We start from the raw sequence: 13,711 nt of genomic DNA, 5'->3' as shown, positions 1-13,711 counted from the left end.
CATCGGATGTTGACATCGTCCACGCTTCTGCACCATAAAGTAGGACGGGAATGATGAGGGACTTGTAGAGTTCAGTTTTTGTTCGTCGAGACAGGGCTTTACTTTTCAATTGCCTACTCAGTCCAAAGTAGCACCTGTTGGCAAGAGTGATTTTGTATACGAGATTATCTACAACTTCAAAGTTATAACTGTCAACAGTGACGTGGGAGCCAAGACGCGAATGCGCTGACTGTTTGTTTGATGACAGGAGATATTTCGCTTTGTCCTCGTTCACCACCAGACCCATTCGCTTGGCTTCCTTATCCAGCCAGGAGCTGTACACTCTTGTAGAAGATTGTACTTTCTCTATTTAGCTCTGCAGCTCGTATTATTTTTTCCAACATCAAGTTAAAGAAGTCACTCGATAGCGAGTCACCTTGTCTGAAACCTCGTTTGGTATCGAACGGCTCGGAGAGGTCCTTCCCGATCCTGACGGAGCTTTTGGTGTTGCTCAACGTCAGTTTACACAGCCGTATTAGTTTTGCGGGGATACCAAATTCAGACATCGCGGCACCTGTAAAGTCGACAAATAGATGGTGTGTGTCGATCCTCTTTTCACGGCTCTTCTCCAAGATGGTGAATATCTGGTCAGTTGTTGATTTTCCTGGTCTAAAGCCACACTGATAACGTCCAATCAGTTTGTTGATGGTGGACTTTAGTCTTTCACACAGTACGCTCGATAGAACCATATAAGCGATGTTAAGGAGGCTTATCCCACGATAATTGGCGCAGATTGTGGATACTACAATGTTGCAATAAGGGACATTCTATTATACTCAACAAGTATCTACCATATATTTCGTAAACCTTTAGAAGCGGACCTAAACGCGGACATAAACTTGGTCCTAAACATAGTTTTCCCTTTTAGAGAGAACTGGGATAAGAGATAAGTATCTACAGAGACGGATCAAAATTAGACAAACGAGTGGGTGGGGGTGTCTCTTCAGAAAAATTATATACCAGAATCGCTTTCCGGCTACCGGATCATTGCAGTGTCTTTCAAGTCTCTTAGAAACTCAATGAAAATAGTGAAAGAATGCTTGGAGCTACAACGGGTTCCAGGACATATTGATTTTTCCGGAAACTACCCAGACGGGGCACAACCTTACAGTTGGATACTAAAAATAGATAATTTATATACCTCTGGCTACATGTAGATATTTAATCGACAAACATTAAAATTAAAAAAGAAGTCTTAACAATTTACTGGCTGATTGGGGGACACAGCAGCGGACTGGGGATGCCTAACAATGATTACCGCACCTTTTATGTGGATGTAAGGCTCTGTATAGGAAAAGAATAGCAAATATCGGACGTAGGCTCCCCGATGATGTGGCGGAAGTTGTACATATCAAACTATGTAAATTGTTTAATTTTATCTAGACTAAAGGGTGGTTCAAAGAGTATTTAATAGTGTGAGTTGATTACCGTCCAAGGGGTGTCATGCGCGTCGATAGACAACGATTTAGCCTTACCTAACCTAACTTAACCTAATAGTTTTGCGGATGTTCCATTGCGGTATTGATAAACCCGCTATGACGGAATTGCCTCTGTTTTTCAATTTCGACAAAATTTTTCTGTTTTTTTATACTTAAATATCACCCATTCTCACTTCTTACTTTATACATATATGTATGTGCAACTATATAGCTTTCTTGTCGTTGTAATGTGAAAAATATTCAATGTACATATGTGCGCCCATTACAGTCATACGCTAAATATTCACTCAATAGTAAAACACACGACCATTGAGTACATTAAATAAATGAGTACGAAGTCAGTTACCTTTCACTAAGAAAGGACAGAATATTGAAGATTTTTTTCATACCAAACTCGTACGAGATAATGCCGACTCATTCATTTACCTACTCAATGGTTTGACTCATTTTTCCACTCAATCTTTGAACTCTTATTTTTTCAATGAACACTTTTAATATTTTGTGTATTTTTGTTGTTTCTCTTTCCACTGCAGACCATTGTGTGCAAAGCGAAACGCTGAGGACCGAATTAACCTGTTAAAATTGCTGCGTGAGGGCGCCATCTTTTGTTCCGAACGTTATCCGGAGGATGCGGAGGCCATCGATATGGAGATTAGTAGGCAGTTGAATATGGATGTGGCGCAAACAACAACTACGGTCACGACTAACACGAACACAACAACTACAATTACAGCGAACACAACTACAGTTAATATTGGCGTATTAGCAGCACAACAACAACAATTCCAACAGACTATTACAACAAACAAGACAATCGAACAAGTGCAAAGTGTAGCGGCGGCGGCAGTGGCGGCAGCAGCTGCTCAACGCAGAGCTGCGATGGAGGCGCAAATGACTTCGGTCGATGTGGTGACCATTGTGGAGACGCATGCGGCAGCAACAACAAACACACAGAATAATAATAACCAAAATCAGAAGTTGACAACCGCCGGCAGTAACAACAATAACAAAACAAACGATATATGACTACCGATTTTTAGCAGTATAACTTGAAATTTAGAGAGCGTTTACAAGGAGAAGGGTTAAGTGCATAATAGCAGGGTGGACTAACAGTAGTTGTGCAATTTATAACGGTAAATCGAACTGTATTGAAAGTGTAATATTTACAGTTAACGTGCGAATTTTGTGTACATGTAAGTTGCTCAACAATAAAAAAAAGAAAAAAACAAGAAATGAAAATAATTTTTTGTTGCGGTTGAACTGCCTGATAAGGTGGGAGCGTGTAGTAAATACCAATAAACTAAAAAAATTACAAAATTTAACACACACTTAGAAACGATGCGCGATCAGTCAAACACAATGTTTAGCTAGGGTTAAGTGCTTATGTGGGTAGAATATATGGATATATGTAACACTCAAAGATCACGAGGCGATGGCCGGTGTGGCGTATATAAATGAAAAAAACATAACGAAAATGCTCATTAACGAATTAAATTTACGGCGCTAATATAACAGTTAGAACGTAGCTCATAATGTAAGCAGCACCTCATTTTTAGCTTTTTCACAAAATAAACTCACTCATATAAAATATCGCGCTCATATGAAATACTCACGTCATACAATTTATGCTTACATTCACCTCTTAATGTGTAGTACATATATAAGCAATGCGCACCGTTATGCACAGATTTCACTCAACATTGTGCACTTACTCATTGAGTCACTCAATTTGGAACATTTTGAGTTGAGATTTTAAAAAATATATATTTTTAATTTCTATTTTTTTATTCGTAAGTATTTGCTCAGTAAAAAGTATTAAAATAATTACTCAATTACATTTGATCACATTTCACTCAACATTTGTGAACTATAACAAATCACTTATCATGAGTCACTTTCACACTCAATTCCATACATTCACTCATTCAATAATTTCAACTTTCACTGAATTTGTAATATCATTGTCTTCATTTCTCGTATCGAAATCACTCAACCATTTAATTACACTCAAGTGTTTTATAATTTGCAAACTTAACTCGTTTTGTGTTATTAAGTAGTAAAATAGCTAATTTTCCTTAATTCAATGCATTAATACTTTATCTAGGCCATTTAAAAGAGTTAATTACATATATACAATTTCTCACTCAAATGTGACTCAATTATTTCATTTAAAAAATCACTTTTTGGTACAAGTTGACATTATTAAGCCACCAATGTTTGTAATGTTGTTTGACTCACTCACGTTTTAGTAGTAACATCATTGTCTTATATTAACTTGTATAAATAACTCAATCGTTTCCTTCCACTCAACTGCTTTATAGTTTGTGAAATATATTTTAAGTACTTATTTTGTATTATTCAATAGAAAAATGTAGATTTTTATAAATTCAATTCTTTTATAATTTATTTCGTATATATGATATATATTTCACTCAAAAGTCACTCAATTATTTCAGTTAAAGTTTTACATTTTGAGATAAGTAGACATTATAAAGACAACAGAGTTGTTCACTCATTCTGCTATCTCTCAATTCATACATTTTAGTAGTAATATCATTGTCTTATTTTAACTCTTATAAATAGCTCAACTATTTTATTTCACTCAAGTGTTATAGGCTTTTCCAAATACATTTTATGCGCCTGTTTTTGTATTAAAAACACGTATCAGACTTTGTTTTATATTTTCACTCATTCTCATGTCACTCAATTCACCAATTTTATTGAATAATTTACAAATAAATATTTTGAATTATTAAAATTGCGAATTTTTATTTATCTTTAATTTATCTACGTCTTATACTTTAGTAAATTACAATTATATAATTTTTCACTCAAAAATCACACAATTATTTGATAGAAAAATAAACATTTTGAGCTAAGTTTATATTCTTCACACATATAAGACTTTGTTTATATTTTCACTCATTCTAATATCTCTCAATTCATAAATTTTTGTATTAGTATCATTATGTTTTTCTATCTCATATAAATAACTCAACCATTTCATTTCACTCAAGTGTTATAGGATTTACTAAATATATTTTAAACACTTATTTCGTATTATTTAAATGAAAAAATGCTAATTTTTATTAATTGCATTCATTGGTTTATTTATCACAGTTAATTACAATTATAAATTTTTTTTTACTCAAAAATCACTCAATTATTTCATTTAAAAATTCACATTTTGCTATAAGTGGATATTATTATAACATAATGGACTTGATTTTGTAGTTTCACTCATTCTGGTGTCACTCAATTTATACATTGTATTGAGTCATTTACAAGAAAATGGTCTAATATACTTAAAGTAAGTAAATAACTTGGCTTCAGATTATTTTAGAATTATTTGTAAACCTTTATTGACGATAAATGCTACTTTATCATTATGATACATTATTGCAACAGTAATCTGCAATTATGGTAAATTATTATAAAAAGTAGCATTTATTGTTAATAAAGGTTTACACCTTCTTAATATCACTCATTCATAAACTCACTCATTATCTTACTTTGAAAATTTATATATGATTATTTAAAGTCGATATTCTTTTCCTATGCCTTAATAAGCACACACATCCATTTAAATAAATCACTCAAATCTCTCTACTCATCATTGTTGTCACTCAAAATAACACTCAATATTGATCGTTGTGAATGATAGTATGCAAGCATTTTAATGTTAGCTGTTTACGTAAGGAAAGTAACGTAAAATACCGTAAAGAAAACTGCAAGCAAATAAAACCAAAGAGACAAAATAGCATCACAAATGTTAACAACGTGTAACATACCAACCTATCCGAATAGTAAATTGTAACTTTATGCCATAGATTTTACAATTTTACAAATATATGTAACCCACAACTATTGACGACTAACATTTAGATATAGCAGTCCAAATCCATGCAACCCTGTGGCAATTAGTTTATAACTCTTTACAAATTAGATAATACACAAACAACAGCAAATCGTATGAAATACATGAGAAAAGAGACGGCAATAATTATGCAAATATATTCAAATCGAATTCAAGTAACTTAATAAATAATCTAAATACTTAAAACTATACTTAAGAAATGCTCCAAAGCAAGCTGGAAACAACAAAAATGTTTTATGAGTAAGGCACCGGCACCCTGTTTCTGCGTAAAAGTGCGTAAGAACAGCCAGTCGAATGCTCGTGCTTTTTCCATAAGCTTAAGTGAGGCGTGTTAACAATGTCTAAAACAAAGTCAAATAACGTAAATAAGTTAGTGTAACAATTAAGTTAGATGTCTGTAAACGAAAGTTAACGTAACGTAAAAGTTAAAGGAAAATGTGAAACAGGAATTAAGCAAAAAACAAAAAAGAGTAAAACAATTATACCTATACATGCATAAAATGAAAATGAAAAGCACAGAAAAATATAATAATGAAAACGTTAAAAAATCATAAGTAAGCTTAGAAAGTTATGACAGTTAGTGGCAGCGCTTTTTGTTAAAGCTTTTAGAATGAAAATGAAAAAAAAAACTATGAATTAAAAGGAAATCATACTGAGTAGAGTAAGAAATGATAGTATGAAAAGAAATAGTGGATATAAAAATTACAAAATAGAGTTTACAGTTCATTGGTAAACAGCTTAAATGGACAAGTGAAACACAGTGTGACACAATTTAATCATTTTTTGTTTTGCTAGAATTCTTATATTATGTTATAGCCTTTTCGCACAGCTAAATTAATTTGAAATAAGTTTATAATTGAGAAACCAGTTTTTGCCTTTCGCACTGCTAATCGATTAACGATCAGCTGTTATGCATTTTTGTTTTTGTTGTTCATAATAAATTGTTAAGTTTCATCAACTGATTGCTATTTTAGTCAACAACCCGCTGAGGTGCATTTCAGTTCCAACTCGTTTTGTATTCGATTAGATTGTCATTTGTATGGTAAATTCAACTAAATCAGCGCTTTAATTGAGCAAAGGCCGGTTAATTGATCAATTAACTGCTGTGCGAAACGGCTATTAGGTCTTACTACATTAATTATTCTGAAAACTTTTAAATAAAACAATTTTAACTCGTTATTATCGAGAGGTTTTTAAAAGAGTTCGAAATTTAAAATTCAGAGGCGTGTGAAAGGGGATTAAAATTATTTGGAAAATATTTTTCGTACAATTTTTTGAGACGTTATTCAGTATTCATTTCGTTTTTTCAGTGATTTAAATCATATTATTTTACTAAGTGGTTTACTGTACCCTTTATATCTCTTCGCTTCCCTTACCACTACCTTACTTTTCAGTCATATAACCTCAAAATACTAAAATCAAAAAAATTCTTACAAAATATTTTTTAAATTTTATTTTTGTACCCAAATAATTGAATAATTAAAGCCTGTAACTGGAGACAAAGTCTAACTCAAATGCAATTACTTCAATTATTATGCTCAACCATACTAAATTAATATGCGTCTAGCCAGCTGTCACTCAATTTAAGCTCTGACACTACGCCGCCACGTGTCGCTATTTCAAGGTCTCTGTAAACAAAGTAATTAAATTTATTGCAAAAATGAAATATGCAGCATAACTGTTGATTATAAGTTAAGCTCTTTGGCAGGCTTCGGCGTCCCAAGTGGGCGAGTGTATTTGTGTGGCGGATTAATTAGATTTTCGAACAGCTGTCAAAGTGAATTGTTTTCGTGACATGCATTAAATTAGACTTAGTTAGTTAGTTAAGAAATTATATGTATGTTATTGGAGATGAATAACTGTTGTCATATGCGCGTATTGAATGTGTGGTTATTTACGGTTATAGCGAATTTGAGGTTAGCAGCAGTTCATAAAATAATATCAATATGACTTTGTGGTTAGATGAAGAACAAACTGTCAATGGTTCGATTGTTTATGATTTTAGATAAGCAGATAATTTGACAAGTATGAGCTCCGCCTGAAAGAAAAAAATAATGCATAGTAATTTAAATTCATTATAAATAGTTTAGTAATTCCAAAGAATTCATTTTAAATAGCTTAGTAATTCCAAAAAATCATTTGGTGCCACAAATAACATCCCCCAAAGCTGCCGTAAAAAATATGAACTTAATATAAATTTAAATTGAAATCAATTAGTAAATGTGTGTATTTTTGCATTACTTTTACGTAAATAGTTAATAAATTTACACACATATTTTAATAAGTAGCACTTTTTTAAATTTCACAATTAGCTAATTGATAGTTATTACAGTTATTTTCAATAAAGCTCTTAAGCACTACACACACAAATCACGATAATAGTACAGTAAATTTTTTTTTCATATACAAAACGAAGAATTTATAACTACTAAAATGCAAAAAAATATAATAAAATTTCGGAAGAAATTTTGGTAAACACCATTGCCGGAATATTTTCAGAGTTTACCGTTATAAATGAATTTTTAATGCAAAATGCAATTATCTAATTAGTGAGAGCTATAAAATTAATTGCTAAATTTAAGAAGTCATGTGAAGCGATTCGGCATATTTCTTTATCATTTTGAATATTCGCTCAGTTTTCAAAAATTCTTAAAATTTTGTTAATTTTACAGTTTTTAAACACATGTACAGGGTGGTTCATATACCTATAATTATTATGCTTAAAAGTGTTGCTTAAATTATTAATGGCGCCTGTAGAATGATCAGTATGTCATCTGTAATCTTTTATGGCTGCTAAAGATCATCCAAGTTGTTAACTTCCGATTCTGTTTCACGACTACTAGCTCTGTATCACTTACTGTTAAACGGAATGTACTAAGGCTTCCATAACTCCGAAGTATAACTCACTTTGTCGTTCTCACGGCAGTCGGAACTCTGGAAATCGAAACGGATCAGAATTTTTATATGCGTCCCTGTTCAACTTGGTTTTATTTGGGGCTTAGTAACTGCTTGTTGGTCGAACTCACGTATCACTTCCTGGTTACTCGTTGAAGAGCCTAAATCGCTAATGGATTTCATCTAAAAATGTACTCTAGTTGTAGTATTGAGACCGTTAATTCAAATTGTTGAGATGTATGTAGTTATGGTGATTTCAGAATTAGTCTTGCAAAAAGTCGGCTGTAGAATGAGCAGTCTGTCATCTGTGCAGTTTTATGGAAGCTAAAGGTGACCTAAGTTGTTAACTTGCGATACTTTCTTACGACTAATAACACTGTGGCACTCACTATTAATCGGAATGACTCTCTTGTGGTATATTTACAGAAAAAGTGGATTTAGGTTTTCATTGATACAGAATTAACACTCTCTTAGCCGTTTTCACAATAAATAGTCGTTCTACAGAGTCTGGAGTTGATCAGATTTTAGGTTCTAGACTCAGATTCAACTTGGTAAAAAAACGAGAATAACTTTTCAAGGTTTTAAGTGGCTTATCTTACAGAATTAACACTCTCTTAGCCGTTTTCACAATAAATAGTCGTTCTACAGAGTCTGGAGTGGATCAGATTTTAGGTTCTAGACTCGGATTCAACTTGGTAGCATATCTCAAAATAATTTGCGTAATCTTTGCTGCTGCTAAAAAAACGAGAATAACTATTCAAGGTTTTAAGTGGCTTATCCGATATCTCAGATCAGTTCTTCCTATCGATATAGTCAATATAGAAAATATAATAGAAACGTGGACGGAGAGAAACAATTTTTACAAAACAAAATTTAGTGGTAGTTTTGCTGTCTAAGATTGTTCAAATCTAAAGCTTTTAATTTTGTTCCACGGATATATGTATACTACTGACATGTAGTAAAATTTAAATTTGATAACAACAAGAACTCTATATGGACCACCTTGTATGCATGTGTAAAACAACATTATCATCTCATCAAAAAAATATACATTTGTCCAAATTATATTTCAAACACACAAAAAAAAAACAACAACACGATTAAAACATTACTGATAACACACACAAATAATGCTTTAACCCCTACCACCATTGAGCAACAGAGCTACTAAGCATTTCAATGGCCATCCAATTGAAAAAAGAAAAAACAACAAAAAACGAAAACAAATGTAAAAGCATAAAAAATAACAAACAACAATATAAATGATTAAAATATTAGAACATCATGGAGCAGCGAACATACAGACATTCTGTCACATGTATGTACGTGTTGGCTGAAATTAAAACACTAATCCATCGAGCTCATGCATAATTAATGACAACAGTCAAAATGTTGAATTATTTTGCGGTAATTATTAAGAGAGAAAAAAGCACTACAAGTAATTACGATAAAATTTTAATTAATATTAATATTGAAAAACAAACAAAAAAAAAAATAAAACAACACTAACGGAGAGAGATTACACACAGCAAATAATTAAGAGAAAAAAAACCAAGAAAAAATAGAATTTATGGAAAAAAATCTGTACTTACCATAGTTGAAAAAATAGTAATTTAATTGCAAAAACATTACACATAATGAGTACATATAAAAGTCTAAAATTAAATAAATAATTGTCACATTTAGTAAAGCAAAAACTAAGTGTTTTTTTATTGTGAATTAATGGAACTGATGTTACATAACTGTAAGTATTTGTTTTGTATGAAGAGCGCATTCTAAAACGTTTGTAATGCGTGGACCAAAACGGATGGTCATGCATCAATGATCGCACGTGCTGATCGAATAAAATTTTCATGTACGGCTTAATTATGAATTTCATTTCCTAAGAAGATTCCAAAATAACGTCTTACGTAAATAGTTTGCTTCCGAATACTCACAAAAAGATAAAGAGAGAGCAGTGATTCTTTACTAGAATAACGAAAATCATTATACATTATAGTATTTGAGGACTGAGGTAATTCCTGAACCGATTTCACTAATTTTCACCACCAATCTACGGTATATCCAATATATCATTTAATTTGGCTAAGATATTTTATATATTAACCGAAGTATGCGATATAAAGTCCACCGGACGTTTGAAAATCCGTATATGAAGTATATAGGGTCACAATGGGCCAAATGATGGCCTAAATGCGCCGCTTGCGGTCAGTCTTACTTAGCCTGCCTTTTCAACCCATCAACTAAATAGGGTCTAGTGGAAATATTTACCCGATTTTGTTGATTTTTCGCACAAAGGCAAACAATGTAAAGGAACACATCTTCTTTGAATATATTTTGAATATCTAAGAGATTTACCAATATTTCCAATATTAAATTAGACAAAGGCTCCTCATGTCCGATTACTGGGGCCTTGAAAAGTTATAGTCCGAGTTTTATACGGGCTATGCTATACTAGAAGTACAGTATTTATACAAAGCTTTGTTGCGATATCTTCACTGGTGCGTAACTTATATATTGTAAAGTGAACGAATCAGATGGACTTCAAAATTGTGGTATGTTAAAAGTAGGTGTGGCTGTAAACCAATTTTTCCCATTTTCAAACTATTTCATGGGGGTACTAAAATATTAAGAACTGAATTTCGTTGAAATTGGTCGAGTAGTTTCTGAGATTTGAAGCCATAAGTGGGCGGCGTCGATTTCAAATTTTGTTTTTAGGACTTACAAATAACCGTGATGTGCAACATGTTGCGAGAGTATAAAGAGTCGGTCATCTTCCTCTTCTCTCCTTTTGTTACAATAATCCTGATAGATGAAACTAGATTTCCGTGCTCTCTTTGACATCTTAATTTACGGAAACAGGACAAGACTGAAAGTGCTAGCTGAGGAATGATCATGATAAAGATTATATAACGAATATCCCACCTAACAACTAGCGGTTGTTATCTTAACACACTATTCTGGAGAGTTCATTTAGGCAACAAACAAAAAACAAAGAATTTGGTTCAACCGCTTTATCAATCATTACAAAAGAATACGTCACATGCGAAAATCGTTGAATTTGCCTATGTACATAAGAAAGGAAGGTTTTAGAAACATGGCGATTTATTTTTATACTCTCGCAACATGTTGCACAGAGTTTCTTCTGGTGAGCTTTATACCATATACAGTTGAACTTCCCTCACTCGAATCACCTTAATCCACAAAAAAACTTCAAGAAGTTAGAGAACGGAAGGTAATTTTTATGAATTTTGACTTCTATAGCCAATTCAAGAGTTCGAGTTATGTAGATCTACGAGTTATAACAGTTCGAGTTCAACTGGAAGTTCAACTGTATATCGCTTAATATGTGAGATATCTTTGCATATTATAATCGTATATTTTTGGATATAATGCAGTTTGTTGGTGAAAATAAGTGAAATCGAGTAGGATTGACTGCAAATCACAAATACTATATATAATGATTTTTGTTAGGCATTTGTATAGAATATATTGATCAAATTGTGTGTGATATCTTAATAAAATTACGCAAATAAAATCCGAGAGTATAAAATGTTGGGTTACATCTTAGATATTGCTTACTTGTTCAATATATTGTCAGCGTAGCTCGATATACTTTACTCAGCATTATTCCAACTTTATGCCCTTTTGAAAGAGATGTTTACTGAATGCCTGGGATATAGACCTCTGTGGCGGCGATAATTTCCTATTTAGGCTTCAATTCATATCCATTTTCTAATGACATCACAGTTTTCTTATGCTCAGTATTTTTTGCGAATTTTTAATTCTTTATTATATCTTTATTTGACGGTCCTCATCGAAGGCAAAGAATGTATACGGCGATATGTATTCAAGCGCACTTTGATTTAATTGTGCAATTTCTATTCCAAAACGGCTTTCATTTTTCTTGGCATACTTTAACATAAATTTGAGCGTGTTTGTGATGAAATAGCCTGCCTTCCTTAGGCCATAATTCGCTCAATGATTTTTTCGCTTATGGCTGATTTCTTAAAATACTCCACAGGTGCTCGATCGGAGATTGAGGAAGCCAATATTACGTACTAATATTATTCTCTTGAGTCATCAGCGACTCCATTTTCACCAAAGTCTCCTACATAAATGTGCACAATCTTATTATAAGACTGTGTCGTCTTCGTCCCTCGATTTTCGCCAACCTAGATCGGTCCCAACATCATAATGGTGCTTGCTCCAAACTTCATCGTAAGATTAACGTGGCATGCCTGTAATTTCGCACTTTTACTTCCCCACGTCCATTCGCACTCATCTGATCCCAAATGATTTATTTTGGTCTCGCTCGACCACACGATCTTCTCTTAGTTACTTGAAATCCAGGTCTAGTACTTTTTGGCAAAAATTAACCGCAACTTTCTGTTTCTCACCAGACCAGTATTTCATAACGAATTGTCACTGCTGAAACCTTTAAATTTATATTTCTGGCATATTGCCTGTGTAATTTCGCATTTGCCACTTTCTATGCTCCATTTTTGACGGATAGATCTGCAATTGCGCCACGAATTTTACTCAAGAAAAAAAAAGAAATTTTCAGTAGATGAGTCAGATTTGTAAGTCATATTTGGCTTTGACTGCATATAAAAGACGGGATGAAAACATAAATTACTAATTGAACTGAAGTGTGAGAAATTTTGTGAGTCACTTCATGTATGATTATTGATTTGGTGTTTGTTTTAATACACATATAAGTGCTGTCAGTATCAATCAACAGTATTCAAATCCAAAATCTTTAAATTATATTGCAATTTTACTTTGATTACTGAACCAATTCTCACAAAGAGTGGCTTTATTTTTTTCCAGCCTACTAAATTGAACGGTGCAGTCCCCACTGGTTTGTGCCAGAGCTTGACGTGAGCCCTGAATCGCTTAAAATATATTTTAATTTTTAAGCAAATACTCTCACAGACTATAAATTGAATGAATCATTGTACAAAGCGAAAAGCTAGGGGGCTGCAGAAAAAAGTTGTGTTTACAAAATCAACATTGGTCTTTCGAGTGGCTCGGCAGGTTTGTAAAAACATATTGAAATTGAAACCCTTAAAAAATACGACAATGAGTGTAAAGTAGCGGATTTATGCAGAAAAAAATTTGCAGAATTTCACTTAACGTTTTTTTGAACCAGCTGCCACACAGCAGGAGCTGGAACTGTGTGTAAACAACAAGGCGATATGCAACAATCGCGTTTACACCAGCCAAACAGCCATCGGCCATCAGCCAATGGAGATACATAAAAAATTAATATGCAATATATGCAAAAGGTGTACTGAGCTCCCTACTTAGGTGTTACATAAAGTGCAAAGTTATTTACAATGTGCAATACACTGTTGTATAGTAAAAATGAAATTAGTCGATGTTAAAGGTAAGAGTGTGTTCGGATAGAACCGAATGTTAGACCAACGACACATGGAATTCCAAAAGGTTTACTTTC

At 32.9% G+C, this 13,711-nt stretch overlaps 1 protein-coding gene across 1 annotated transcript in view; it reads left to right on the top strand.

Annotated features, from left to right (window-relative positions):
* LOC105216930 (DNA fragmentation factor subunit alpha) overlaps positions 1 to 3,388 on the top strand; it is a 99,499-nt gene extending 96,111 nt beyond the window's left edge. Inside the window, exon 4 of the mRNA XM_011191692.3 lies at positions 2,012 to 3,388. Within this exon, the coding sequence (XP_011189994.2) occupies positions 2,012 to 2,504 (493 nt within the window). The 3' untranslated portion in view covers positions 2,505 to 3,388. The remainder of the gene's footprint in view (positions 1 to 2,011) is intronic.
* The last annotated feature ends 10,323 nt before the right edge of the window (positions 3,389 to 13,711 follow it).

This window comes from Zeugodacus cucurbitae, chromosome 6 (assembly GCF_028554725.1).
Source record: "Zeugodacus cucurbitae isolate PBARC_wt_2022May chromosome 6, idZeuCucr1.2, whole genome shotgun sequence".
NCBI lineage: Eukaryota > Metazoa > Arthropoda > Insecta > Diptera > Tephritidae > Zeugodacus > Zeugodacus cucurbitae.
Note: the sequence above shows the minus strand (reverse complement) of the source record. Positions and strands in the feature narration are given on the sequence as shown.